General features: G+C 46.7%; 2 protein-coding genes across 2 annotated transcripts in view; both read right to left on the bottom strand.

The window, feature by feature from the left end:
• Nucleotides 1–142: 142 nt before the first annotated feature.
• Nucleotides 143–4,610, bottom strand: LOC149325642 (thioredoxin-related transmembrane protein 2 homolog). The gene has a single exon (XM_089562768.1). The coding sequence runs from the start codon at nucleotides 4,384–4,386 to the stop codon at nucleotides 3,589–3,591; it is 798 nt and encodes a 265-aa protein (XP_089418894.1). The 5' UTR covers nucleotides 4,387–4,610; the 3' UTR covers nucleotides 143–3,588.
• A 17,604-nt stretch (nucleotides 4,611–22,214) lies between these two features.
• Nucleotides 22,215–27,280, bottom strand: part of LOC149325638 (endothelin-converting enzyme 2-like) — a 226,290-nt gene continuing 221,224 nt past the window's right edge. Inside the window, exon 18 of the mRNA XM_089562709.1 lies at nucleotides 22,215–22,524. Within this exon, the coding sequence (XP_089418835.1) occupies nucleotides 22,434–22,524 (91 nt within the window). The 3' untranslated portion in view covers nucleotides 22,215–22,433. The remainder of the gene's footprint in view (nucleotides 22,525–27,280) is intronic.

Below are 27,280 nucleotides of genomic sequence, written 5' to 3'. Positions count from 1 at the left end.
TAGAAATTAAAGTGACTAAAATAGGCGTATTCGCACGACAACGAGCCATAAATAGTAGAGTAATGCCATCAAATGAACTGCCTCAATTCCGCTTTGGAAAAGTCATGTCCACATAAAATGTCAGAAAGTGCGACTGCGCATGTCAGGCTTTCCTCCAGATTCATTGTCAGCCGTTGCAGGGACGCTGCTACAAAAGAAAACGCGCACCAAAGAGACAGACAAGCATGATGACGGGATGGCAACTCCAGTAATTCCATACCTTCACAGAGTGTCTCAGAATCTTAAGAAAATTGCAAGCAGATACGATGTACACGTGCTCTTCTCCGCCCCAAGCAAGCTATCAAAAGTTTGTCCTATGATGGTTAAACAGAAAAAGCCAATTTGTACTATCAACCACCAACTAGGTTTCACCCGTTGCACCACTAAGGTAGTGTACAGCATTCCGCTCACTTGCAACAGAGCGTACATAAGTCAGACTGGACGTTGTTTTAATGAGAGAGCTAGGGAGTATTACAATCTGGTAAAAGAAGGGAAGAGCGGCCATCTTGCTATCCACTGCCGGGACTGTAAGTGTAAACCCATTTTTCGAAAAACTAAGTTTCTTGGGCATGGAAAGGATCGGATGGAAAGAGATTATTAAGGCATATCACATTAGAAAAGCAGGTGGTCAGTGTGTTAGCACCACTTCCTTGTCTCTTCTTGATAATGAACTGGCGTTTTTGGATCATTGCGATTGATTTCCACCGGGACGTAGTAGCGCTGTACTTAAGCTTTGGTTTTCGCAATAAAATTCAGTTGGAAGTGCAGCATATGTCCTGTCGTACCTGTGTCTATTTTGTCGTTTTTTCGTGCTGCTACGTTTTCAAGATGGAAAGGATTGCATGCGAAATGACGCACAGTGATCAGCGAACTAAACAAGGTAATCATTCAAGAAGTTTCAAGTATACACACTAGTTAAGCTACCTAGAAATGCTCAGTACCATGCCAGGGAAGGTGTGCTTTGTTGGAACAAAGTCCTGTTTTTTTTTCTGCGACTGATATGTCATTTTTTTCCTCGAGAAATCGCGAACAGCACGCCATTTTCATGCCGGCTTATGCACTGAAATGCACCGCAACCGGGTATAACGCGGCAGTTCAAACTGTCGGCGCATAACTCTAAAGAAACCAGCACCAGAGGCGGACGGCCTGCACATGGCACAGACGAAAAACGAACACACGCGCGCGTTTGGCGGGTGACAGCCGGAGGGACCACTCATCATTCAGAAAAGCGCAGAGCAGAAGATGATGTGTGAGAGTCTGCAGCGCGGCGGCAAAGTTCACAGAAAGGCGCTACTTCCAGTATCAAGGGACTTTAGTTACTCCTGTGCATGCCAGCTGCATTAGGTAGCCAAATTTGGCCAAGTGCACTCCATAAGTTTCATTGGCAACTTCGGATTCCAATATTTGATGGTACTACCGCGTGCAGAATGACTCGCAACGCTCCGGAACATGCTCACAGCGAAGCATGCGACTAGGGTGCCTCGATGCGCATGTACATGCAACGTGCGTGAAATAAAAGGCAAGGGTTTGGCCATTCCAGAGATGAGGGTCGCCCCTGAGCTAAGGCAATGCAAGAGCGCTCATTGGCACGCCCGGTTGTGGCTTCAATGAACAACCTACTCTGGCAGAGAGGACGAGGATAGGGGAGGACTCAGGGGAGACGCACTTCTATGGAATGGCAACACCCTTGCCTTTTGCCTCGCGAGCTCGAGCCCCCGAGCGCTGCGGAGGCGCGTTGCAAGTCCTACTGCGCGCGGTAGTACAAAGTGCTTTCATCCGTCGCAGCAGTGCAGAAAGATGTGGAAGATAAAATATGCGATAACACATGCAACCTCCTTCCACATTTTTTTACACTGTATGTGAGGTGGATCGCAATTTGCACAAATGAGCCGTGACCCATCTTGGTACGCAGAGAAACCTTAGCCCAGAATTATATTTCAGCACTGGATAAGAGCAGGCGCTGAGCAAGCCAAAAAACAATGTCACAGCTTGCACGATGCCAGTATATGCTAAAATAAAATTACTATAGTAGGGTGGCCCATCAGTGTGCAAAGCCGAATCTGCCAGGCCCAACACAATGAATGCATAGTGGTCGCTACCTACCCTGCCATCATCACCCAACAAATGTGCCTTGCAAATGGAAAGCCAACTTGCAGTCACAGTGCTCTTACCTAATGCATCATGATCTCAAATTATCAGTTTTATGCGCTCTTCTCCCTGCCCTCTATTCAACACGCAAGAGCAAATGATTCTCTGTAAACATGGCATCCGGATGGAAGGAACCAACAGGTGGCAGCTCAGGGCAGACTGTTGATTTCAAACAGTACGTACAGGCTCCAAAGAGAAGAATGCTGATGATGATAGTACAGTCCATACAGAAACTGAAACATCACATCCCACTTGAAAAAAAAAAAAAAACGAAACGCGTAAAAGCACAGTATGCACGAGAACCGATACAGTTCAGTACTGGAGTATGCTGGGTGGACGACTTCACCTTGTACTTTGATGCAGCGCACGAGTTAAGCTGCTTGCCTCAAGCGCTGGATGTCGTTTTGGTTCGGTGCAATCTCGGGGGCAGTGCACAGGGTGATGTAAAGCCATACCTGCTGTCTGACACAATATTTTGGATGCATTCTAGCAGAGGCTGTTCCTGAGCAGAAAGGAATTCCGGCCTTTCTTTCCGATTATTTTCAAGAGACCCATGAATGAAATCGATGCCTTGCTTCGAGCTGCAAGAATTCTCGCCCAAACAAGGTCACCCTCTCTTAGTAGGGGACCTAGCACCACATCTCATCAGTATGGGATGCTTGGATTGGACACTCGTGAACTGGCTTTAGCACAGTGGTGGAGTGTGTACACACAGCCCCTAGCAATGCCGAGTCATGCTCTGGGTTGGTGACCATGTAGGAACTTTGCGGATGACACGCCAGTTGTCGGTGTGGCGTCGACTAGATGGGATGCAACAATCGGCAAACTCCAAAACCTTGACATGTCGTGACAAACGAACTCATTCGGCAAATTGACAGCCGCATCCAAACCATCCCGAGAAACATGCACAGGTTTGGCGTTTACTGAATCATGAATTCCGCGGGGTATTTCGCATTACAGTAGGGCAAATTGACAGCCGCATCCAAACCATCCCGAGAAACATGCACAGGTTTGGCGTTTACTGAACCATGAATTCCGCGGGGTATTTCGCATTACAGTAGTGTTTGGCCTAATCAGGAAGCAAAACTGTCGCCATTAATAAATGTACAACATATCTGCAATCCTTTCTGGATCTGGGTCTCAATGCTGGGATAGAAAACTGGCACACAACAGCCCGGGCTAGTGCAGACCTGGCAATGATGCGGTTGTGCAGACGCGTGGCAACCCATTTTACGGCAGGCATGCAGCCAACACTGAAGTCAGCTCAGGTGTCAATATGACTGCATAATGGGAGTCTGCACCTAGGAGTGGAACGCAGACTGCTACACTGGGGGGCATCAGAACCCTCACTGCTGCGGCTGCCCACAGTCTCTACGCTGTCCTGCAAACTAGTCCGTCCGATCAGCTCTGCTTGGTCTTCCGGCGCAGATCCTGGCGGCACTCGCGGTGCAGGTTGTCGAGGTCGAAGGCGGCCGCCATGCCCTCCTCGCTGAAGGCGAACGGCGCCAGGCGGCCGCCCTGGGCGTCCGGCCGGCGCGCGGCGACGCGCCCCCCGCGGAACAGCAGCACGGTGGGCAGCTGGCGGCTCAGCGGCGTCGTGCTCACGTGGTGCTCGTGCGCCAGGTCGGGGAACCGGGTCACGTCCAGCTTGGCGAAGCGCAGGTTGTCGAGCGCGTACCGCGCCGCCAGCTGGGCGAAGGCCGGCGCCATCTGGACGCAGGCGGGGCTCCAGAGGGCGTAGAAGGCCACCAGCCAGGCGACGCGCCGGTCCCCGTGCTGCACCAGCTCGCGGAAGCTGTCGTCGTCCAGGTAGAGCACCGGGTCGGGCCCACCGTACGCCGGCGGCTCCGGCAGCACCAGCATCTGGAGGAGGCACAGGGCGCCGTAGAGCAGGCCCAGCCGCGGGTCCCAGTAGACGAAGAGCAGCAGGCCGGCCACCTTGGCGTACATGCAAGCCGTGGCCAGGTAGGGCAGCAGGCGCACCACGCCCGTCTTGCGAGTGCGGAACAGCACCACGACCGCCACGAAGGTGAGGATCTCGGTCTCGCGGAAGTCCAGCTGGCAGTCGCCGCCGGGGAAGAGCACGTCGCAGAAGGGCCGCACCAGCCGCAGCACGGGAAAGCACGCCGCCAACAACAGGTTGACCACGTAGTGCGGGTGCAGCAGGCGCCGCAGCTCGGCGACCGTCACCAACGCCATGCTCGACGCGGGAAAGGCCCACACAAGGTCAACTTACACAGGTCGCGAGGGCCCGCGACGCGGCCATGGCTGCGGAACTGAAGCGCCAAGATGAAGCAAGTGGAGACACAATCAGTAAAAACTACTGGTTACATGTTTGTCATTTATGACTTTTTAACATTATTTAAGAGACTGATTTAAAAAAGAAATGTATAGTTCTGCACATTTGGTTGAAAAAAAAAAAAAGCCTGATGACATCGGAAAGGGGTCCTATCATGGAGGGTCCTAACCACTGATCTCCATTACACTAGGGTCATTTCTTTAATCTACACCAACGTTTTTAGATAATCTAAAAACGTTGATCTACACCAGCTACACCAGTGTAGCGAAGCTTCATTGGAGGTATTGGACATTTGCTACACTGGTGTAGCTGGTGTAGGTTAAAGAAATGGCCCTACTGTATCTCCATTAGGTGGCTGGATGCTGCATTCATAGAGTTTCTTACTACTACCTAGAGGGAAAGCTGGCGGCGCTGCACTTCAGCCAACATGGACGCTCAAAGCATCATGGGGCGGTGAGCTACTTGTTGCGGCACAGTCGTAGTTTTTCGGGAACACAGAGTGGCAGTACTAATGCGTTTCATTCCGAAAACGTAGTTCGTGTGTGCGCAGACGACTTTCGCGCGAACGCAGTGTGCAAAAGCCATAGTAGTGAAGACGCGACGACACACGACGCCAATAAAAGGTTTTACTCTTCCGAAATGCCATTAAAAAACTTCTTAAAGTATCTAAGCAACAACATTTTTTTTGTAAACATATTTACTTCTAAAAGTGCGCCTGTTAATTACGAAATATTAGTTTTCTTAGTGTTCATCACTTGGCCAATAGGAAAGCTAGTCATGTCTTGTTTTAGGCAAACTTTGCACTTAAATGCTTTTCTGCTCGTTTGTTGCAATTGCATTGTTGCAATGTTAGAACGTTTGTAGCTATCAAAAAGCTTTATTTTTTTTATTATTTTTTGGCCAAAAGTTACAGTTCCGCAACAAGTAGCTCACCGCCCCATGATGCTTTGAGCGCCCATGGTGGCTGAGGTGGTCACGTGGGGTCTCCATGCAAACTCCCATAGACGGCTTGCCAGCTTTCCCTCTATGGCTGCATTCCCGCTTTCCGAGACGAGCGCGAGTGAAGCCACCAGAAGTTGTACGGCTTGTCCCGGAAGTCGGGTGTCTGCTGTAGAATACTCATCTAGTGGCGCGAACGGAGGCGCGCGGCAGCGGAGCGGCTGAAGCAAAACGCCGCTCCTCGCCGCAAGGGGCGCCACTGCGCCTTTTACTAGCCCTGCGCCAGCCTGCGCTGCCGCTGCCGTGCTGCTTCTCACGTTCAGAACGGCTCTCCGGGCGCTAAACCGAAGTGTTTTGTGTGCGTTTTACGTTTCGGTGTAACTCCTTGAGATGTGAGTGATCTGGAGGAAATCGTATTGCGTGTGCGAAGTTGGTGCTATATGCTACAGAGAGGCATGATGCCGAAAAGGAAGATGGACTCCCATTGCTTTGCTCCGGGCCACGGTGTAAGACATAGCTTAGGTGAGCGAACGCCGCCGCCTGCCGTCGCACGATACTATTGTGCTTCCTTCTCGCTCGACAGATGGCGCTTCCAACTTGCGCCCGTAGCGGCGCCGTTCGTGCCTTTAGCACAGCTTCTCCGCATGCAGCTCGAGGAAAACTTGCGGCCCCCAGCTGGTTTTTTAGGCGTTTGTTATACTGTGAATCACCGTTAACTGTTTGAAAAAATTGTCCACAGATCAGGCCAAGCGTAAAGCCCCTTTATCGACGCTCGCGCAAGACGACAGACGACGCTACGGAGAAGCTTTGGTGGAGCGGGAACCAAGCATGCCAGTATTACAATGGTTTCAACTTTTCTCGGTTAACAGTCGCATTTGAAAATCCAGCGGCCACGGTGCAGCGATGGGGAAATGAATGTTTGTGTGTGAAAGCGACTGAACGCATGCCTTAGTGGGGTTATGCGAGAACTGCATGGAATTTCTGTGAGGATGATGAGTGGGTGTTTTCCGCAGCCCAGAAAAAAGTTATAACCCAGGTAGAACGTTGTGTGTTTATTTCATACATGAAGCAAAAAGTAGTCACTGCAAACTGGATTACACACAAAATACTTAAATTCTACTGTTGTGCATACAACCAAAATAACAAACAGTTCACTCAGCTCGGCTCCTTGTGGTCAAACAAGTTTGGACATTTTACGCAAGTCCTGGCCTTTTTCAACGTGCTTGCGTTTCATTTGACGGCAGTACTGACGCATACGAAGGCTTATATAATAATGGAGTAGCTTGGCAAGCATGTCCTCTCTGTGGATAGTACAAGGGAAAGTGAACTTCTCAAGTACAGCGTCAACTGTTTTATCGTAGGCATCTCTCAGATTTGCGTTTTTGGAGAAATGCTCTTCAGCTTCCATAAAAAGCTGATAGAGGTGCATGTTAGGGTGCGTGAGCCTGCCCCTTGTTTTGCAATTCACTAGCTCAGCTTCTCACCAAAGTCAACAAGACCGGCATATGTCATTGTTCGTGAGTTCACCGTGATCTCCTTTCTAACTTGAATCTCGTCAAGAATAAGGATCCCTCTTCGTTGAAATGCTGTTTTCGAGGCAACTTTCATTTTAAGGGCTTTAAAAAACGCTTCGTCAAAGCCACACTTCAGCCCGACTAAGCTGATGTACTTCCTGATTGTCGAAACGCATGGAAGAGGTAATATTGCATTGCTGCGCAGGAAAGAGTATGCTGCAGGGCTTCGGATGTTTAGCAAAAGGCACAGCAGCAGCCAGTCGTCAGTGTATTGCCTGTTCTTCTTCGTAGTGCATTTAGCTGCAGCAATGCACTCCTTTACAAGAAGCAACTGCGCTGCAGGTAAATCCATACTTTCTAGCTTCTCTGCGAGCCCTTCCTCTTTCACTTTTGCGAATTCTTCCTGACAGTTTTTCAACTGTTTCATCAGCAATTTGTTTCGTGCTAAAAGTCGTGCTCGAGACCGCATGGCGCAACGCGTTGATTCTTTCAAGTTGGGCAGACGGTACACCTTTCCTCAAAGCAGAAAGCCTGATCCGTTGAAGCGGTACCTTTTTCTTTGCCCTTGCCGTTTGGCGGTCAGCATGCAATTGCAGAGTGTTGTGGAGGCCACTGCATGGCCGACATATTCCGCCTGCAGGCGATAATAACGGGCATTTGTTATGTCTCCACTTTTTTTGGTTGTCCACATAAGCACATTCGGGCAGCACAGACGGAAAGCTTTTTAAACTTGGTCCGCCGCTGCAAACGTTCACATTGTCAAAAGTTCTTACCATTTTCTCAAGTTCAGATGTTGTTGAGACAGACGGGCTGATTCCAATTGCTGTGCAGTCAACTGGCCTGTCGAAAATGTAGGCTTGGACCGCATGTCAGAGTTTACGAGCAAGGACTTCTTATTAAATATACAGCAGCTTCCGTCACTGTACACTACGCGAGAATCACTGACCAGAATGTCTTTGATACCCTCTTCGTCGATCCGATGTACTGCCCACGATGACCTCGGTAGGCACATGTTTGCTACCAAGTCAAATAAGTCCTCGAATGAAGGCTGGTTGAGAGCTTCCATGTCATCGCTGTTTTCGTCTTTGTGGCTCGTGGCTGCGGTCTTCGACACTTCCGCACCATGTGATGAACCCTCAGGTATGCTGGTGTAATTCGGAGGACGCGCAGAAGTTGCCACAGGTTTTTCTATCCGCTTCACTCTTTTTCGGGGACTCTTGATCTTCTTGGAAAGGTAACTCGGTGCCCCTTCGAAAATTGAAGGCACAGCATGCTTTGTTAGGCCGGCTCTTCTATTCCCTGACATCAGAACGTGACCATCTATTTCGGAGGACCACGTTTTTAGAATAAAATGAGGGGCGAAATGCTTCTCACACACACGGTCCGTCCATTGCACACGCGATCTTTGCGCGGGATTGCTCTTCTCCATGCCTCCAACCTCTCGTCGTCATTTGGTGGCTTGAAAAGTGAAAACTTTTCTGCACAAGACTTGTAGCCAGTCTTACAAAAAGGCACGAAGCACTTCCCCATGTCACCAGTGCATCAGTGTGGGGTGAAATCGAAGAGCAAGCTTCAAAACAGTGACACCACACCAATAAACACGACTGACACAAAAGCGATATCTGGACGGGAAAAGGCGCGTAAAAGAAGCGCGCGCGCGCGCTTGGAAGCTCCCTAAAGGGCCTCAGTTTGGTGCGCCCTCTCTTGAACTGCCGGCCAACTACTGCACTATCCTCTCCGCTCGGAGCGGCGCCTCTTCGTTGCCGTTCACTCACCTAGCCTACTCTTACACCGTGCTCCGGGCTGTCGGAGCGGTTATCCGGGAGCTCCTAAGGCATCTTTGTTCCCCGCACAGTATTTTTACCAGGAAGAGAACATCTGTGTAGTATATTTTGTACATTTCAGGTGTAACTGGAAAGTGTCCGTAGAGCCGGTTCTTTCCTTCCTCCATGTCTGCTAGTGTCGTCCTATTACAGCCCGCACACTAGCGCGCACCGGCCACTGGCAAAACGAAGGCGCAAGTGCAGGCGCGTCATGCTGCACTACTTCCAGCACTTCAGACCGAGTGCAAGGCGGCGAAGAACTCGTGCAGAACTAGGCTTGCACCTTGACAAAACGAGGAGAAAAGTGCAGAGGGCGCGTGCGGCACCGGAAAAAACAAGGACGACAGTGCTGCACCCCTTGAACTGGTGCATCTGGTGCTGCCAAATCGAAGAGACCTAGGACTAAGTGACGTGAAACACGACGTGCACATGACGTAACGCGGACTCCGTGATTTCTGGCGGCCAGCAGTGCAGCCTAGCAGCAGCTGAAAAGAAAGCTACCGCCGGCCGCACGTTGAAGGCATCTATCGGCTATTGCGGCCGATCGCTACCGTCGCTTCGTTTACGTTTGCACCGGCGTTTTGCCGGCGTTACGATGGATCCCGTTCTCGAAGTCAACGAAGTTCTAGCAAATAGACACCTTTAGCATACCGTGTACCTTGTTACTGTCAGCGGAATACCGGGAGCCCGCCTATCGCCGGTGAGCAGGCGCTGATTGGTCCCGATGCTGCAGGCGCGCGCGTAGCTGCCGGGTACGTGGCGCCATCTGGCGACGTCAAGGAGATTTGCGCATGCATTGATTGCGCCCACGATGGAAGAATAAGCTAGGTGGCTGGACGAGGTCGTTTAAACGGTGAGAAAGTTGTGCATGCATCGCGTCGCCCTCGGCAGATGGCGCCACTGGGACTGGGGCTTCTATTTTCAAGCGTATGCGCTGCACGAGATTCGATCCGGGCGTGGAGACCGGTGATAAAATGCACGAATTATGTTTCTATTCTGAAGGCAACGCGCATGTTACGTAAGGCTGACGCTGAAACTTGTTCCCAATCAATAAAGCTTACGTTTCACAAGATTAAGCGCATCGCGAGAGCTTTGCAGGGCTTGCGCTCATTCACTGCATGTCGAAAATATTCGGGGGCTGCGTAAAAAAAATTCTGTCATGGTAATTTGTAGTTCTTGTGATCGATGATTGATTGGTGTGTGACAGGCAGTGACGAGTTAATGGAATCATTGTAATTGACTGATTAATAGAAGAAATGAAAAATTAAAAAATGGCAAAATTGGGCTTCATAGGTGTCAAAATGGTCAGAATGGAAAAGCAATGTTTGCTGATAAAAAGAAATAAAAGACAAAATAAAATAACAAAAATAAATATTACAAAATTTAAAAACAACATCCATCTGTGGGAAACGCTATGCGTCAACCAAACCAACCAAACAGCTATGCGTCATACCCTTAACGGCGTAGCTTAAGTGTCGCCCTAGTTTTTTATCACTGTCCGCACCACCGCCGCAGTCTAAAATATTAGTGGCTACGACACCTGTCCCACGTACCTTAACATCATGGGAAGCTAAAACCTCAGCGCGAGAACTAGCGTAACGAGTGGTGGCAACGTATTTGCAGGCATATCGTAGTGAGATGTAAATGATGAAAGAATTTTATTTCCTCCCGTCAAGGAATGTAAAAGAACTTCCTTAATGTGGCCCTTCGAAAGGCGTGTATTTTAGAAACCAGAGTTATAGGTCATCTCAATAACAAAAGCATAAAAATACCAAGGTGCTGTACGGCTTGTCATTTATCTGGCATGTACTCAGCATAGGCGATGAACTCATTTTTGGAACAAATATTCATGATAAAAAACAATAAAGACATGCGCATTTCGCACGCCCGAATACTTTCATGACTCTCGTCATTAAAGTTACAAAAAGTAAAACTGAGTTTTTGCCTACTGAAGCTTCGACAGCTTACGCAGCTCCTGTGTCTTACGTTTCGCATCAGCTTTCTGCTGTTTGCAAAAGTGCCTCATTCTCATGGCTACATAATTGTGCAGCACAGAAGCCATAACTTCTTTATGGTTGGAACAGGAGAACTGAAACTAATAGTTGTCAAGCATGTTGTCTATGGTTAATTCATAGGCATTTCTGAGAGCTGCGTGCTTCTGAAATTCCATTTCAGTAGCATGGAGCAATTGAAAGAGACTTCGCTTTGGGTGTAAAAGGCCACCCCTGGTTTTACAGAGAACAAGGCTGCTTCCAGGCTGATGACGAAGGGCACTTTCTTCCAATAACCCTTGGTATAGCTCGACGCCACAGGTTCAAGCGTTCTTCATCTTTCGGAGCAGAAAAGAGAGACAGCTTCTCGGTACAGCTTTTGTAACCCGTTGTGCAGCGTGGAACGAAGCACTTTTTCCCCATTGCACTCACGTATGCATGTCTGTCAAGAACACAACGTGCAAACGACCCATAGAAGAGAAGCGCCCGAACGTGCTGTGTCAAGTGCCAGCGGCGCTACAGAAGGCCCCAATAGCCCTCACGCCATCTGTCGGCGAACGGCCAAAGCATGCACGAGTGGCGCGACACGGTCGATCCACGTACAGCGGCCGCCGTTCCGACACCTAGCTTATTCTTCCACCGTGGCTGCGCCTCAGTGATTCATGGCTGTATCTAGAACCGTTGGTTCTAGCAACACTGTTTTGTCCTATGACGTCATCACGCTTGTACTTGCGAGTTTGGCCTATGGCGGCGATACCTGTATTTTGGTTCTTGCTCTTCTCTACGTTACAACAGCTTTGTTGTCAGTATGAGTGACCTTTATAATAGGACACACATACAGACGTGTTGAGAGCGAGAGAAATGAAAAATTATTTGTAAATCTTATTTTTCAGCCGACATTAAAACAAATTGGCACATATCTCAATGCGCGTATGCGAGTGTCATTATATATTTATTAAGGCGAAAGCCTTTAATGCTGTCGTTAGCAATCTGTGTCGGCAGCCGTGTCTGCGTCCGTGTCAGCAGCCATGTGGACAGATGTGTCCGCGTTTTGACGGGTGTCCACCGAGATATGTGACACAGTTACTGCGTGATTTCCTTTCCTCAAATACAATTTTCAGTTACGCCCCCTCTTTCTCTTTCTTCTTTCACTGCCACTTCCTCCCTTCCTGTGTGGTGCGGTTAAGGTGTGGTGTGGTTAAGCGCCATTTCCTCTCCTCAAAAAGCGTTGCGTTCAAAGGGCAAGGCATTGCGCCGAACAGATGGTGGACTCCCTGGCAGTGCTACAACACGCTGTCGCGTTCCACTCCTAAAGGCGAAGCTTAAGCGTCATTAATTGGCAGTCAATTAGTGCTGAGTGATTAATCAGTAATTAGTCATTAATTAGTAATTTTTCATTACTTCGTCATCAATTATGTGTGACGTCATCCAGTGGTGACATGTCACATGGGCAAAGTGGTGCGTAAAACGCTTTTTTTTTCCGGGAATGTGCAGAACCTCGCTTGTTTTTCTTTGTCTTAGTCACAATTGTTTTTTCTCTTTTGTCATACCTATAGGTTTATATGATATTTTCCAGTGCGCAGTCAGTGAATTCCTCTTGCATTGCTAAGCCAGCACCGACGCACGGGACACACCCGAAGCGTTAACCTAGCGTCCATTTCTCCTGACTGAGACTATGCTTTACGTACAAAATAACCGTACCCTTCCTGTTACTAACGTTTAATTGTTTGGTTCAGCACTTAAGCTATGAACCATGTTATAACACAAATGTTCCAGGCTGCATGAAATCACATTCTGAATATTAATTGCTCTTCGCTCGAGTAACTTTCTTAGAACGGCAGTTTCCCAGAAGAAAAAAGAATCAAAATCGACAAAAACAAGATAATCATCCACATATCTGAAGATGCGTTTTGTACTGACACCCAAATTACTTTTAACCCTTTGAGGGTCGAATTATTTTGAAGAAAACTTTCCCAGGTGGTCAAATTACTTTATTGCGGATCTTGAATCTACAAAATGTATATAATCGAGAATAAATAGTAAAAAAAAATTAGGAACAGTACTTTGGTGACAGCATCACTCACAACTGGAAAATGTTCAATAGAATAGAATAGCAACGGTGATAAGCAAGCTAAGAGCAGCACCAATAAAGATAGAAATCAACTTCCGCGGCCTCTGCAAAACAGTGCCCACAAGAGAAAACACTTTTCGCGCGACTCCGTTGCGATCCCGCCGTGGAATCGAAACCACGTAGGCGCGTTGCCACAGAGGGCGGGAATACCTCACGAGCAACGGTGATAAGCAAGCTAAGAGCAGCGCCAATAAAGATAGAAATCAACTTCGGCAGCCCCTGCAAGATAGTGCTGACAAAAAGAAAACTCAAATTTCGCACGACTCCGTTGCGATCACGCGGCGAAACCAAAACTACAAAAGGGGTGTTGCAGCAGTCTGTGCCGCCGCGCTAAAGCTAGATATAAGTTCTGCTTATCTTCGTAAGAAGGCAGCACAAAATTCAAACACTTATTGTAAGTCCTAAGAGGTGGCAGCACCCCCCAGTGAGCACGCATTGTTCTTTTGGCACAAAATTTCAAACGGAACGGCAAAGACCTTGCGGGACAGAAAACCGCCGCCGTACATATACGGCAAAAACCTTCAAAGGGTTAAGTAACATCTTTCTCAGTTATGTAGATAAAGCTATTAAAAGTAATTTGGTTGTCAGTACAAAATGCATCTTCAGATATGTGGATGATTATCTTGTTTTTGTCGAATGCGATGACTGCAATAGGCAGGTCGATGAAGATTTTTCACGAAAGCGGACACGGTCTAACTTCCACCTTTGAAAAACCTCACGGGAATTAGCTACAGTTTTTAAATATAAGATTTGCAATGAAGGAAGATCACGTGTACTGGTCCTTCCTCCAGAGATGGGCTACTTACGCCGCAATTTTTATCTTGCTTCTAGTTCTGTAAACTTACTTCTTTATAAATCGTTAGTTCATACTAAACTGGAATATGCTGCATCTGTTTGGGACCCCAGTCAAGAGACGCTCATCTATCAACTGGAATCCGTCCAGAACCGGGCGGCTCGTTTCATTCTTTCAAATTATCATCGCAACTCCAGTGTCATGACTATGAAAACAAGCCTGTCACTACCCCTCAAATCAAATAAATCAAATCAAACCAAGTTTATTTCATATTTACAGTACATGGTTTACAGTACATCAGGAGGCCCAAAAGTCGAGACTGCAAATAGGGCCTCCTGTGGCTACATGAACAGAATACATAAACCGGCGCATGCACAACAAAAAAAAGGAAGGCGAATAAAGCGACAAAAAGGAAAGAAGTGTACAGCAAATGAATGTTACATAGTGATTGCAAACACAAAAACGTTATAAAACATCTAAGGATTCAAACAAGTGGTGTTTTAGCATTTTTTTGAATTTGTACAATGACATTGGGCTTCTCAGTGAAGGGAGCAAATTATTCCAAGTGGAGATGGCAAAGAACGATGTAGTTTGCTTGCCATAATTATTCCGTACTTTTGGCAACAATAAATTGTTCGACAAAGCAAAACACGTGACGTTATTATTTGTAATTATATTTTCAGGGACAAAATTAACACATATATACTTATTGATGACTTTGATAAGAAAAACCAGGACCTGAAATTTGTGTAGATGTTCAAGGGGCAGGACATGTAGTGAATGGAACAAAGCTGCAGACGGCTGGGTAAAAGAAGAGAAAGTGATGATTCTAAGTGCTTGTTTTTGCATAGAAATGAGTATAGAAAGATGAATTCAGTATGTGCTACCCCATGAAGTGATACAGTAATTAATATGGGAGTGTATGAATGCGTAATAGATTGAAAGCAACGTATGTAAGCTGAAGAACGGCCATGTTCTGATAAGAGCTCTTATTCCGAAACGAATTTTATAAACAACGGAGGCAACATGATGATTAAACTTCAGGTTCGAGTCAACTATCACACCTAGAAATGTAGCAGAATGAGTTTGCGGTATGGAAACATTATTGATAGTTATTGATAAATGTGAAGTAATTTTTCTTTGAGGGGCGTGAAATACCACAAAACTGGTTTTAGACGGATTAATTTTAATACAGTTAGCGTGACTCCAGTTCTCTAAAGATAGCAGCAACGAGTCAAGATTTGTGGTTAATTCAGAAGACGTGTTACCAGTTGCCATGATGGTTGTGTCGTCAGCGTACAAGAGACATTGGGTTGTATTTAAGCAAGTCTGAAGGTCATTAATATAGGTTAGAAAAAGGAGGGGACCTAGAATTGAACCTTGGGGCACTCCTTTATTAATTAGTCTAGGAGATGACAATATACCTTCAATGCACACGCTCTGGTACCTGTCGGATAAATAACTTTTGATCAGGGTCAACGCCGGGCCTGTAATACCATAGCTTTCGAGTTTAGAAAAAAGAATGCAGTGATTAATATTATCGAAGGCTTTGGTATAGTCTATGAAGACAGCGCCGGCTATCATACCGCTGTCAAGTTGTGTTTTGATCCAGTCAGAAAAATATAATAGGGCACTTTCCGTTGAATGACCACGTCTAAAACCGAATTGAAAAGGAGACAAGATATTAAATTTGGCGTAATAGGAATGTATTTGTATTTCTAGTAGCTTTTCTACAACCTTGCTTAAGAAGGGAAGTATAGAAATAGGGTGGTAATTCTGCAATTTGTGATCGGTCGCCTTTCTTAAATATTGGAACTATCTTAGCCCGTTTTAATTGAGTAGGGAAAACTCCTGTTTCAAAGATGACATTGATAACGTGACAGAGAGGCTCGCAAATTAGGTGCTTGACACTTTTAATATGGGAAGAATGTATATTGTCTAATCCAGCACCTGTGTTATTTAGGTTGCTTATTACACCTAAAACTTCCTGAGGCGTGCATGCTCTTAGAAAGAAGGACTGTGGCTGACGTGATAGAACAGGAACTTCAACGCTTTGAACTGTTTCAGAGGATGAAAAATATTCACAAAATGCATTGGCTATTGGTAAGGGGTCGCGCAGAGCTGAATCATCTTTCTCGATAGTCTTAATAGATTGCTGACTAGGTCTCGTGTTTATGAATTGATTAATCAGTTCCCACTTTCTTTTCGCATTACTACTGCTTTCGATAAGCTTGGCTTCAAAAAACTTTTTTTTTGCATTTTTAAGAGACTGGTTTATTTGTTCAGATAGAATCTTGTAGCGATGTAAAAGACGCGTATTAAATGGTTGTCGTTTTGTTTTTCTATATAAGTTCTCTTTTTTCCTCAATGATTCCAGTATATGTGGGGAAACCCAGGGACAGCGAGGTGCGCGATACCTTTTGTTCGTTATATGTCTTGTACAGGATGTAACTGCAGCTGTTATGAGACTTGAGAACATATCAATGGCCTGTTCAGCGTCTGAGCTTGAAAAAATTGCTGAGAAATCTGCCCGTGTTAATTCATCACTGTAAGCCTGCATATCTAGTTTCGTCTGAACATAATTAGTTTTGTAGTCATGATGGGAGCTAAAGTAAAAAAACACCGGATAGTGGTCAGTGATGTTGACCTCTGCGACTCCAACATTCGGCGAAAGCTCAACATTAGATAGAATAGTGTCCAACAAAGTATATGGATTATGCGGCACGCATCGGGTCGGTATGTTTACAAGAGACTCAAAGCCAAATCCACTAAAGCAGTTAATGAACTCTTCATAACCTGGGCATGTACCATCAAGTAAATTAATATTGAAGTCACCCAATATTAGCGCGTTCTTGTTTTCGATAGATATTTTTTCAAGCGTAGCAGAGAAAGAGTCGCAAAAGTCAACAGTTGAACAGGAAGGGGAGCGATAGACAGTGCCCACGATTATTTTCTTTTTGTTGTACTGAGGCAAAAAATTTTCAATTTCCAGCCACAAGGACTCACACTTATTCACGTTAATGCTTAAATCATCCCGCCTATTGTATGAGAGGGAGGATGAAACGTACATGGCAACGCCCCCGTGGGGACTGCTACTGCGATGGAGAAATTCAGCATTGTAACCTTGTAAGCAGAACAGTTTTTCGTCTTCTGGGTGAAGCCAAGTTTCCGAAAAACAGATGATTGAAAAGTGATGGTTTGCTAACTGTAGGAAGGTAGCAACCTTATCGAAATGTTTCCTTAGGCTCCGGACATTAAAATGTACAGCCGAAGTAAGATTGTTTCCGCCTAGTTTATTTGTCAAATCTGAACATGCTGAAACCTGCTGTCACAACGTAGGAAAATATACAGTCTCTGCCTGTTCCATATGATTCATTACGACAATCCCATTCTTAAGAATAAAATGATATTACCACCCTGTTACATTTCACATCGCATTGACCATCGTCATAAGGTTGGTATTCCTTCGTGCCAAACCAACCATTGTCACAATTCATTCATCCCAAGTACGTCAGTAAGCTGGAATCACCTTCTCGGATTTATCGTCGAAATGTCTGATAATTCTACGTTTAAATCTGCTTTAACCAGCCTGCTGCTGTCATAAACTCGGGAATCCTTAACACTGTCATCTTTTTTTTCTTTTTACGGTTGTTCCACTTGTTTTATATGCGCGCATGTTACTGCCTTTTGAACGTGATTTCTCTTGTCGTTTTTGTTTTTCTTGTATGCTGTTGCTTTTTGTTGTTGTTTTTGTTCTGCAATATGTGCTGTTAATTTTTTAAATGTTTTGACGTAACCTGTTTGTTCGTTTTTTCTGTGAGCTTCATTTATGTCTAATTTTTAAGTGTATTTACAGCTGTATTTTTTGTTTCACTTTCGTGTGTAACCCACTCCCCTCTGTAATGCCCTCTGGCCCTGAGGGTAATGAAATAAATAAAAACCTTTGCTCAATTTTTGTTCAGCGCATTCGAAGGTTGTTAAATGTGGCATAGCAGTTTCTTGCCTAGGTGCTGCCATTGCCAAATCATGCATGCATGCCATCAGTACAAGTTTTAATCAGCAGGTTCAGAGGCTAAGAAGTGCGGGCTTTCCAGATGATGTCTTATTACTTGCTTGCAGTAAGATAATTAAAAGGGTCAAAAGGCATGAACCACAGGAACCTTCAAAAAAGGAAAAAAAGAAATTCGTTGTTCTACCGTACATTCACCAAATGTCACACCGTTTGAAGCAAGTAGGCAGCAGATATGGCATTGATGTTCTTTCTTTTGCACCAAACAAGCTTGGCAAATTGTGTGCCATTGTAGACAGAAGGGCCAGGGAAGAGGAAAAGAAACGAAGAAAACCAAAAAAAGGTTGCCAGATTAGGCATGACCTGACGTTTGTCCCTTGCGCTGAAGGGGTTGTGTATGAAGTGCCGTTCACGTGCGGAAAGACCTGTATAGGTCAAACAGGAAGGTGCTTGAAAACCCGCCTATGAGACAAAGGGGCTCCGTCATCAAACCTGGCCTTGCATTACAGGAACTGTCCTTGGAATAAACAACCTGATTCTTCTGAAAAATCATGTACCCCCATCTTTAATGAAACTAGGATCCTGTACAAGCACAAAGATAAACTAACAAATAAAATCGGTGAAGCCTTTCATATCCACAAAAACAGTGGCTCATGTGTGAGCACCCCCTCTGTAACAGTTCATGACTGTGAACTGAAGTATCTTGATCCAGGTGATTGATGCATCCCTATGGCGTTTGGTGTTGCCAGGTGCTCTTGGCTGTCGATGGAGTATATATTGCGTGTTGTTTCTAGTAAAGCCTTCAGCTGACAGTCAGCGCCGGTCCTGTTGTCGTCTTCTTTCTTTGTCCCTCGTCTTAGCGCTGTTTTTTTTCCCAGCAGATGGGCCCTAACCGTAATGCTGAGAAGGCAGTGGTCGCTGCCGGGGGTTTCCTCAGTGTTGACCCAGTCTGCATACGGAATGTTGCGGGTGAAGGTCAAGTCCGGACAGGTATCCCTAGTCACGGAGTTGCCTACACGAGTTGGGTGGACGGGGTCAGCGTGGAGAGTGAGGCCCAGCGTTGACGCAAGCTCCGCCAACTTGCGTCCCCGCTTCACGGCAGTAACCCCACATCCGACCGGGAGCGTTGAAATCGCCCCCAATCAAGAGGGGGTCCCGACCCGCAACTCTCAGCGCGCGGCTGGCAGTAACATATAATTTGAGGAGCGATTGAGAGAAATGGGGTAAAAGCAGCCGGCCAGGAATGTTTTCAGCAACTTGTACGTGTAGAATGCCGACACAAAATGGAGAAAGCGATCTAGAAAACTGACAAGCAAATATCTGGACAGCAGTTGGGGGGCAAATCAGTAATAATTGGTTAAGAAAAAGGTTGAGGAAACAGAGAGGGAATGAAGTCAGCACTGGGAACATACAGGATGTTTAAGCAGGAAATTGGCAAAGAAACTATCTGTGATAAGAAGCTCATTGTTGTTCGAGGTAGTTTTGCGAACCAAGACGGGTACCACGAGATGTGGCGCGTGTGGAGAGGAGGAAATGACTTGAGGCTTCTCTGTAAAGGGCCTCTTCACCCTACAGCAGGGTGGCTGATTTGTTCAAAGCCCCGGGGGGTTAAGGACAACAAAGGAGAAATAGATTTTAAGCGGGTAGAAATAACCAAGCAAAGGGTATCTGATTGGTGGCTAAAATGAAGACGAGAGTGAAATTTCGCCAGTCATGGCTGGGTGGCTTGAGCCACCGCCCGATTTAATCCATGGGCCCTTTTTACGAACCGGTTTCTCTCTGGAGAGGCAACCAACTAATCCGCTACGCAGTTCCTGGGGCCAGATTTCGCAGAGTGTCAATTTCTTTCTCTATGCCTATGGCATCAAGGCTGCCAGAACCGAGAAGGGAAATGAGGGGCTCTGGCACAAGGTGCTTTCAGGTGCTAAGTCCCCTTCCCTTCTGACAACTGCAACCAGTGCTATGCTGTTTATGAACCTGCAGGCTGCACTGACGGGCTCTGCTCTGGGTTCTTTGAACTTTCACCACACGCACACATTTCGTGGCATTTTTTGTCAAATCGATTGCAGAGTGGAATGAATTGCCCAAGTGTGTAGTGAACAGCCCGAATGTAGAAACGTTTGTTGATAATTTGAGAGCCTTTTGTATGTGAAACCCTTGTCTTTTCGGTTTCTTTTTTCGCATCATCGTTTGCTCTTGTGTGATGCTCGTGCATATCTTGTTTTTTATTTGTATCTGTGTGCATGCCTGCTTGGAGTCAAGCGACTCCGCAGTATTACATTAATAAATAAATAAATAAATTTCAGCACGCACACTCTGCGAGGGCCACACCTCAGCGATATTTATTTTTCGTTCTTGAGTAATATATGCTTATCTTTGCTCTTGGTTCTGTTGTTTACAATCTGCTGCCTTGTTTGTTCAGCAATTATGGCAGACTACATCAATAAAATGGCGAGAATTGGGCCTAGTGCGTTGTTCATGAGGGTTCAATGCGCTTAACTTTTTTGCACAACAAGAGACAAAACAACCACACCAACACAGAGTGCAAACTTACAACTGGTTTTAATGGTGCTTAGGCTATCGCGATGAGTGTGTTGTGTGGATCTGATTGCGATTGCTCATACCGATATGTTATTCCGTATCTTTGTTTGCCTCTGATGACGCTCACGTCGTGTGCATAAAAGAGCACTTGTTTCCACCATTCAAACCAGTGGTAAGTTCGCGCTCTGTGTTGGTGTGGTTGTTTTGTCTCTTGTTCTGTAAAAAGTTGAGTGCGTTGAATCATCATAGACTACACTGCATTTATGTTGTTTGCGTTAACACTGCTGGTCCCCCCCCCCCCCCCCCCCCCTTTCCTCCTAATGAGGGTGGTGTTACCGAAATAAATGTCCAAGGATGGGAATTGTGGCTGTAATCTCACAGCCGAGGCTTTCTAGCTCGGGAAGCAATTCCATCGGGAAACTTCCTCTCCTTCTCCACCTTGCTCTTCCCAGTCTCCTTTGTTGTTGATGCTTTTAGGAACCAAAAACCAGAACTAATTTAATCCAAATGCAAAAATTCTGTTCACACGCTCAAGGCATGCTAGCCCTCTAGCTTCGAGAGTGCAGTGTTCACAACATTCTCAACCTCAGCTAAGCTTCCGAAATGTAACTAATATGCCTGCTAAAAAATGAACTATAATGTCATAATTAGTTGCCATGCATTTCGAAGTGCTCAGTGTGTTTGGCGGCTTGAAGGGCCACCCCACAATAGCCACACACTATGTAGTCGGACACAACTTAAGAACGAAGCGGCTTTTCCCCGTCAAAGGACCCCTCCAGCCAATGGCGTCAGCCGATTCTCGTGACCCTGCTATAGAGTGACAATGCAGGGAGCGGTGCCACGATGGAGAGAGGGGTCTATCCCCGTCTACGGAGGGAGAGGACTATCTCTTTTTATCTACCACTGCATTGTCACTCTATAGCAGGGTCACGAGAATCGGCTGACGCCATTGGCTGGAGGGGGGGGGGGGTCCTTTGACGGGGAAAAGCCGCTTCGTTCTTAAGTTGTGTCTGACTATATTAGGATTCAACTTAGAAAAACAGCTGCTAACACTAGGCCAGAGTCTGCAGCATATTGCATTACTCCGCTGGCTACTTTCTAACGTTTGACTATAATAAACAAGCCATCTATCAAAAATTCTAGAGCGCATAATTTTTTCTCGCAATAGCTTATTGTTTAGGTAAAAAGAAAACTTTTTAACAACGGACCACTCTTTTGTCGTGGGGGAATTCTGTGCGGCAGTCCTGAGTGAGGGCGGAGCTCCACTGCACACTGTATTCGACCGTAGCCAGGCCTGGTAACCCACCACAGCCCTAACCGGCAGGAGAGCGCAGCTTCATTTCAAAAGATGCTCCGCACATTTGGGGCCGATTTTTCACACAAGTACTGTAACACAAGGCCTAGTGATCATTACTACCAGATGAAAGACTCATCTCGCCAAACTGATTTTCTAGCCCATCTGACCAAGTGGTATTTAACTATTTTAATCCCTAACCTAATTAAGAAAAAAACCTCGGTGCACCTTCGTTTGACCACTTAAAGTGACTTTTTAACAGCTCCTGAAGTTTCAGTAGTAAACTGAGCTGCTTAAGGCGTAAAGCAGCACAGAGGCGAATGCAGAGTTACGGCAGCATCCGATTTGCCCCTTTGCTCCCAGCGCCGTTTCATTTTTATGCTGAAGCTTCAACAAGGCACTGAGTCGGCACAGAGCTTTCTTGCATTTTAACATGCGTGAAAGCTCATGGAAAAAAGCATGGCAAGTCTGAAGGTGGCGACTGTGGCACGCCCTGCCTCCCGTCTAGCGCAGCGGCCACCATCCTCCAGCATGGCAGAGGCCGTGCTGCTCTGGTCACTACATTCTAGGCACGACAAATCCAAGGTGGCGCCGGAGAACCGCTTGGCTGTGGCAACGATGCCCGCTTTCGGACTCCGAACAATCGCTCGGCCACTTAGTGCCTCCAGTTGTTTGGGGGACAAATGAATGAAATGAGACCACTAAAAGATTTATTTTTCTTTATAAAACATGAGGCCAAGACTTGGAATGGATCTTTGTACAAGACGCTTTGAGTGCCAGAAGTTCACATGCCTACAAACACACGCACACCACACCCTATCCCTTTCTGAATAAAGTTCGCACTACAGTCAGTCCATCACTTGGTTTGGGGCACAGCCTTGTGACACTAGTGGAAGAAGCTGAGCCCTGAGGTCACCACGCGTGGCAGACGGCGGACTCCTCTGCTGTGCTGCACTCGAAGCTGCGGCCAAACTCGGGGAACTGCCGCAGCGCCTGGAGCACCCTGCACACAGCCCACAAATCAGGCATCATGACAGGCATCTCAAGCCGATTCTGTTTCAGACAGGCAGGATACTGTCTGGATTGCACACGGCCCATGTCCAAGTGGTAAAAGGTAAGCCACAACGAAACTTGCACGACCAGTAGAAAAATTTCTCATTAAATTGGTAACGCTGATAATGCAAAGGGTGGGCTAGTCTGTCCATGATGCTAAGACAAGAAAAGGAAATGCAAGCACTGAGACGGGTGCTGCAGACAGGTGACGCACATTTTCGTCAAGCCAGCAGTCTGCTTGCAAACATGTCACTGTTGCCCGGTGCTTCTGCACTGTGCTTAACGCATGCCTCATAAAATACTGAATATGCTGATTTTCATCCTTCTGATTACAGACTGTCTTTTGTTTACAACCAAGGGCCAGGCTTGCTTTTCGAAACAATGAACTAATCAGGTGACAGAGAAATACAACCTATATATATCGCCTGTATAGGCTACGAGGACTTGGTTAAAACCTCGGCAGTCATGCAAACATCATGTAAGCAGGGTGCAGAAGAGGCATATATGTAAAAATACTGGTTGCACATCGCAGGGAAAGTGACAAGACAGCGATCAAGAAGGGTGCCAGGCACGGAGACACAGCCTCTCCCGCTGCTATTCACTGCATGCTTACAAAGGGTGCATTAAGAGGGCTGGATTGGGAAGAGTTGGAGCGAAAGCCAAGGGAGAATGCGTCGTTGGCGATCTGTGATTTGCAGTTGACATTTGACAGGGGTCGAATTGCACGGCATGATCGAGGACCTAGATAGGAAAAGCAGAACAGTGGGTCTAAAAATTAACATCACGAAATCTACAGTAATGTTCAACGTTCTCAGCAGAGAGTAGCAGTTTATGATAGGCAGTGATGCATTGAAAGTGGTAACGGAATACACGAGGGCAGGTAGTGAAGGCCGATCCAGACCACAAAGGTGAAACTCCTAGGAGAATAAGGATGGGGTGGAGTGCAGGTGTTTTCAGGTGATGAGTAGTAGTTTACCAATATCCCACAAGAGGAAACTATATGAGAACCGCAGGTATCTTCCCGGTACTCACCTGTGGGGCAGGAACACGAGGTCTAATGAAAAGTGCTGAGCATAAATTGAGAACAGCACAGTGTTTGAAGCTTACGGCCGGATTTTGGGCAAGAAAACCCACATAGCTCAGTATTTGGATTTAAATTCCAACCACGAAGCCTCCATCATTGCCTCACTCACTAAATGAGCAACACATGTCTGCAAGGAGCAAGACCTGCACAATGAGTTAAGAATGGTGCACCGGGAACTTTCCGGGAGCCACTTCATAACAGTGATACAGGTTATGCAAGCGGCAACTATAGGGCTTTTCGTGCGTGAGCAGGCAACCCATGAGCAAAGCACTTTCTCGGCTGTTTTCAAGATACAACTTGTGCTGTCAAGCAAGCTATGGACTCTGCTAACGGACATCAAACACTCATAACCAGATCGCCACAGTTATCTATAAGATACCTTGCCTTAACTGTGATTGTGCCTACATTGGTGGGACAGGAAAATTCCCAAATGCATAAACGAACATCAAAGAGATGAGAAAATCAAACAGCATGGCACTAATACGCTTACGGGCCATGCACAAGACAATGGCCACCAGACTGCAACGCCTCTTTCGTATCCGAAGATGCCCATTCACCCACACAGCTTCAAACAAGAACCTCTGCGCCATATCATATTCTTCACGCCGCTGCTCATTGTAAACAAGAAACCCATACGTGTTAACTAGTAAAGTGATCAACTAAATTCTTATAGTTAAAAAACTTTTAACTATTCCTGACTGCAATTAGAGATTTGTAGCTGGCAGTTAGTAATAGCTATACCAGTTTTCAGTCCATGGTAGAGAGAGGGCACACACACAAAGTGAACAAGGGAAAGTGTTCATCACTCCGAGGAGGCATGCACGGTGTGAAATGGATCTTGTCCAGGCATGGTGGAGGCAGACTCTTTAGCTCCCATCGCCAGCAGTCAGCGCCAAAAGCACGTGGAAAGTTTACTCCCGTTTTCGGATTGCTTCAAGGAAGCTTCAGCATGAGATGCGTGCACTTTCAGGTGTGAACCAAGGCGCATACGAGGCAGCTTCTCGACTGTGCCCTTGGTGGGATGATTGCTCCCAGTGTGGCGCGACCTTCACAAAGTCCCTGGGAGTCACCAGTGGTTCTAGCACCGAAGAAAGCCGGATCAGTCAGGCTGTGTGTTGATTAAAGAAAGCTCAACTTGCTGACGCCTACGGTTGCGTACCCTTAGATGCAAGCAGAGGGTACCTGCACATTGAGGTGGCAGGAGGTGACATGACAGCCACTGTGCGCTCTTCGAATTTTCTCTAATTTATTTATACAAATACCTCACAGGTTCCACACTTGGAAGATAGTGTGAGGGGAGGGGCTACAATATTCAGCAGAAAAAAGATGGTACAAAGTGGAAAGAACAAAAGTAAACAATATTAAATACATTGGACTGCAAACAATTATTACAGCGTACTTGAAGAAAACCGTAATATATTGACACAGAGGATAAAAATAGTAAACAAACAGCAGCCCTGCATGGATTTGACTACACATACGAACACAATTTATGTACAATATCATGGATGCATGAAGGTGGTCAATTTGTTTTTGAACATTAATGGGTCACGTATGGTAGCAATGCAATCCGGAAGGCCATTGCAACCCCTGATAGCACGTGGCAAAGCAGAAGAATTAAACGCGAGTGTTCGGCCGAATAGACGTTGGAAGCTAAGATTATTATGTAGGCGACGTGAAGTGCGCATTGGGCGTGTAAGTGGCAGTGTGGACGCGTGACGACTGTATATTAGTTTCTGTAGTAAGCAAAGAAGTGCGATATCCCTACGTGTCTGTAAACTTGTTAGCGATAAAGATAACTTGATGCTTGTTATGCTGGAATGACGGTTGTAGTCGTGAGAAGTAAAACGCGCTGCACGGTTCTGAATTGCTTCGAGGGAATGAATTAAATAAGCCTGATGTGGCGACCAGATGGCTGATGCATATTCTAGTTGGGGACGGACAAATGTTAAGTAATCTGAACAAACAAACGTAGCGTTTAAAACAGGACACAGAAAGATGAGTTTTAAACGCTACGTTTGTTTGTTCAGATTATGTATGACCAACTGGCCCCACAGTGTACTCTGTTAAAATGTTAAGTATGCTAGCTTGCGGGTAGAAACAGGTGCGCTATGAAGATTTCTTTCCAGGTAGCCAAGCGTGCGCGATGCTTTGGCAGTTATGTATTGAATATGTTCCGCACAAGAAAGATTAGAAGTCAGATAAACGCCAAGGTATTTATAGTCTAACGCCCCGAGTACGTTCATGTGACTGATGGCTGGGCGATGCAAGGTTCAACTATGCCGTGGCGTATGTCGACAGCATGGGGATATGATTACAATTGCTTGAGGAGAGCACCTCACTCACCTGAATTCCGTTTTCACAAGAATGAGACGTGCCGGTCTAACCATTAATCCAAAGAAAGTGCAGTTGGCATCGAAGAGAGTGGCTTTGTCATCGGTGATGGCACACTGAGACCGAATGATGACAAACTGCAGGCAATTCTGAACTACCCCTGCCCCATGGATGTGAAAAGCTTGCAGAGGTTTTTGGGGATGGTTGCGTTCTACAGGCAATTCATCCCGCGCTGTTCGGAGCTTGCAAGGACGTTGAATCTACTGTTGCATAACGGCTCGAAGTGGGACTGGGGCAAGGAACAGAGTGACGCATTTGTTGCCTTGGCTCGCGCCAGAGTGAATACCGCTAGTCTGCGCCCCCCCACCTGAACAAGCAGTTTGCCTTGCAAACAGATGCTAGTGACTGCGGTGTGGGAGCTGTTTTGTTGCAGGAACACGAGGGCAAGCTGTGCCCTGTCGCGTTCACTGGCCGCACGCTCACATTGGCAGAGCGGAATTACTGTGGTTTATGGGGTTAAACCCCATAAACCAACCAACTGACTCCTTGACGGAAAAGGAATGCCTGGCGATCAAGTTCGCATTGTCAAAGTTAGACATGTACCTAGACGGAGCAGTCTTCACCGTGCAGACAGATCACCAGGCACTGTCGTGGTTAAAGAGGCTCAAAGACCCTGCAGGCAGACTCGTGAGATGGGCGCTGACGTTTCAACGTTAAATGTACGCCACTGAATACCACTGGGGCAGCACGAACAAGGTGGCCGACGTTTTATCGTACGCACGGTGGAAGGCTGGCAGAAGCGCTTCAGCAGAGCAGCCCATAGAAAGCGGCGTCACCGCTGTTGGAGAGGGCGGACGGGAGTGTCGCACCCGGTTTGGCGAAAGAGGAGACGGACAAAGGTCCCGCACCGTGCTGTGAGAAAAGGAAAGCACAGCAGCCTGTGGCGGCGACCGCTCGCCTGCCAAGGAGTGAGGCAGAGAGAAATCTCTCTTAGAGAGTAGTGGTCAGTAGAGAAGAGCTGATCGAGGCCCAGAAAGCAGAATGACAGTGGGTGCTGAAAGAGCTTGCGAGCAGTGCAGCTTCCACCGGGAATGGTGAGGGCAGGTACGACGCGTATCTGCTGGACAATGATGGCTTGTTGTTTCGCTACATCCCCCAACTTGACGAGGAAGAGGCGATAGCATCTCCTTTCCGAATCATGGTCTCAAGAAGGTTGTGGAAACGATTCCTGCAGTACTTTCTTCACTCAGCACTGGCAGGCCATGGCAGCGGCAGTAAGACAAGTTAT

Source organism: Amblyomma mixtum, chromosome 10, assembly GCF_055824585.1.
Source record: "Amblyomma mixtum isolate Tamu chromosome 10, ASM5582458v1, whole genome shotgun sequence".
NCBI lineage: Eukaryota > Metazoa > Arthropoda > Arachnida > Ixodida > Ixodidae > Amblyomma > Amblyomma mixtum.
This window is presented reverse-complemented; position numbering and strand designations above follow the sequence as displayed.

What these genes read in the sequence shown, in the direction of transcription:
- LOC149325642 (XM_089562768.1), bottom strand. Translation starts at nt 4,386, where the DNA reads ATGGCGTTGGTGACGGTCGCCGAGCTGCGGCGCCTGCTGCACCCGCAC.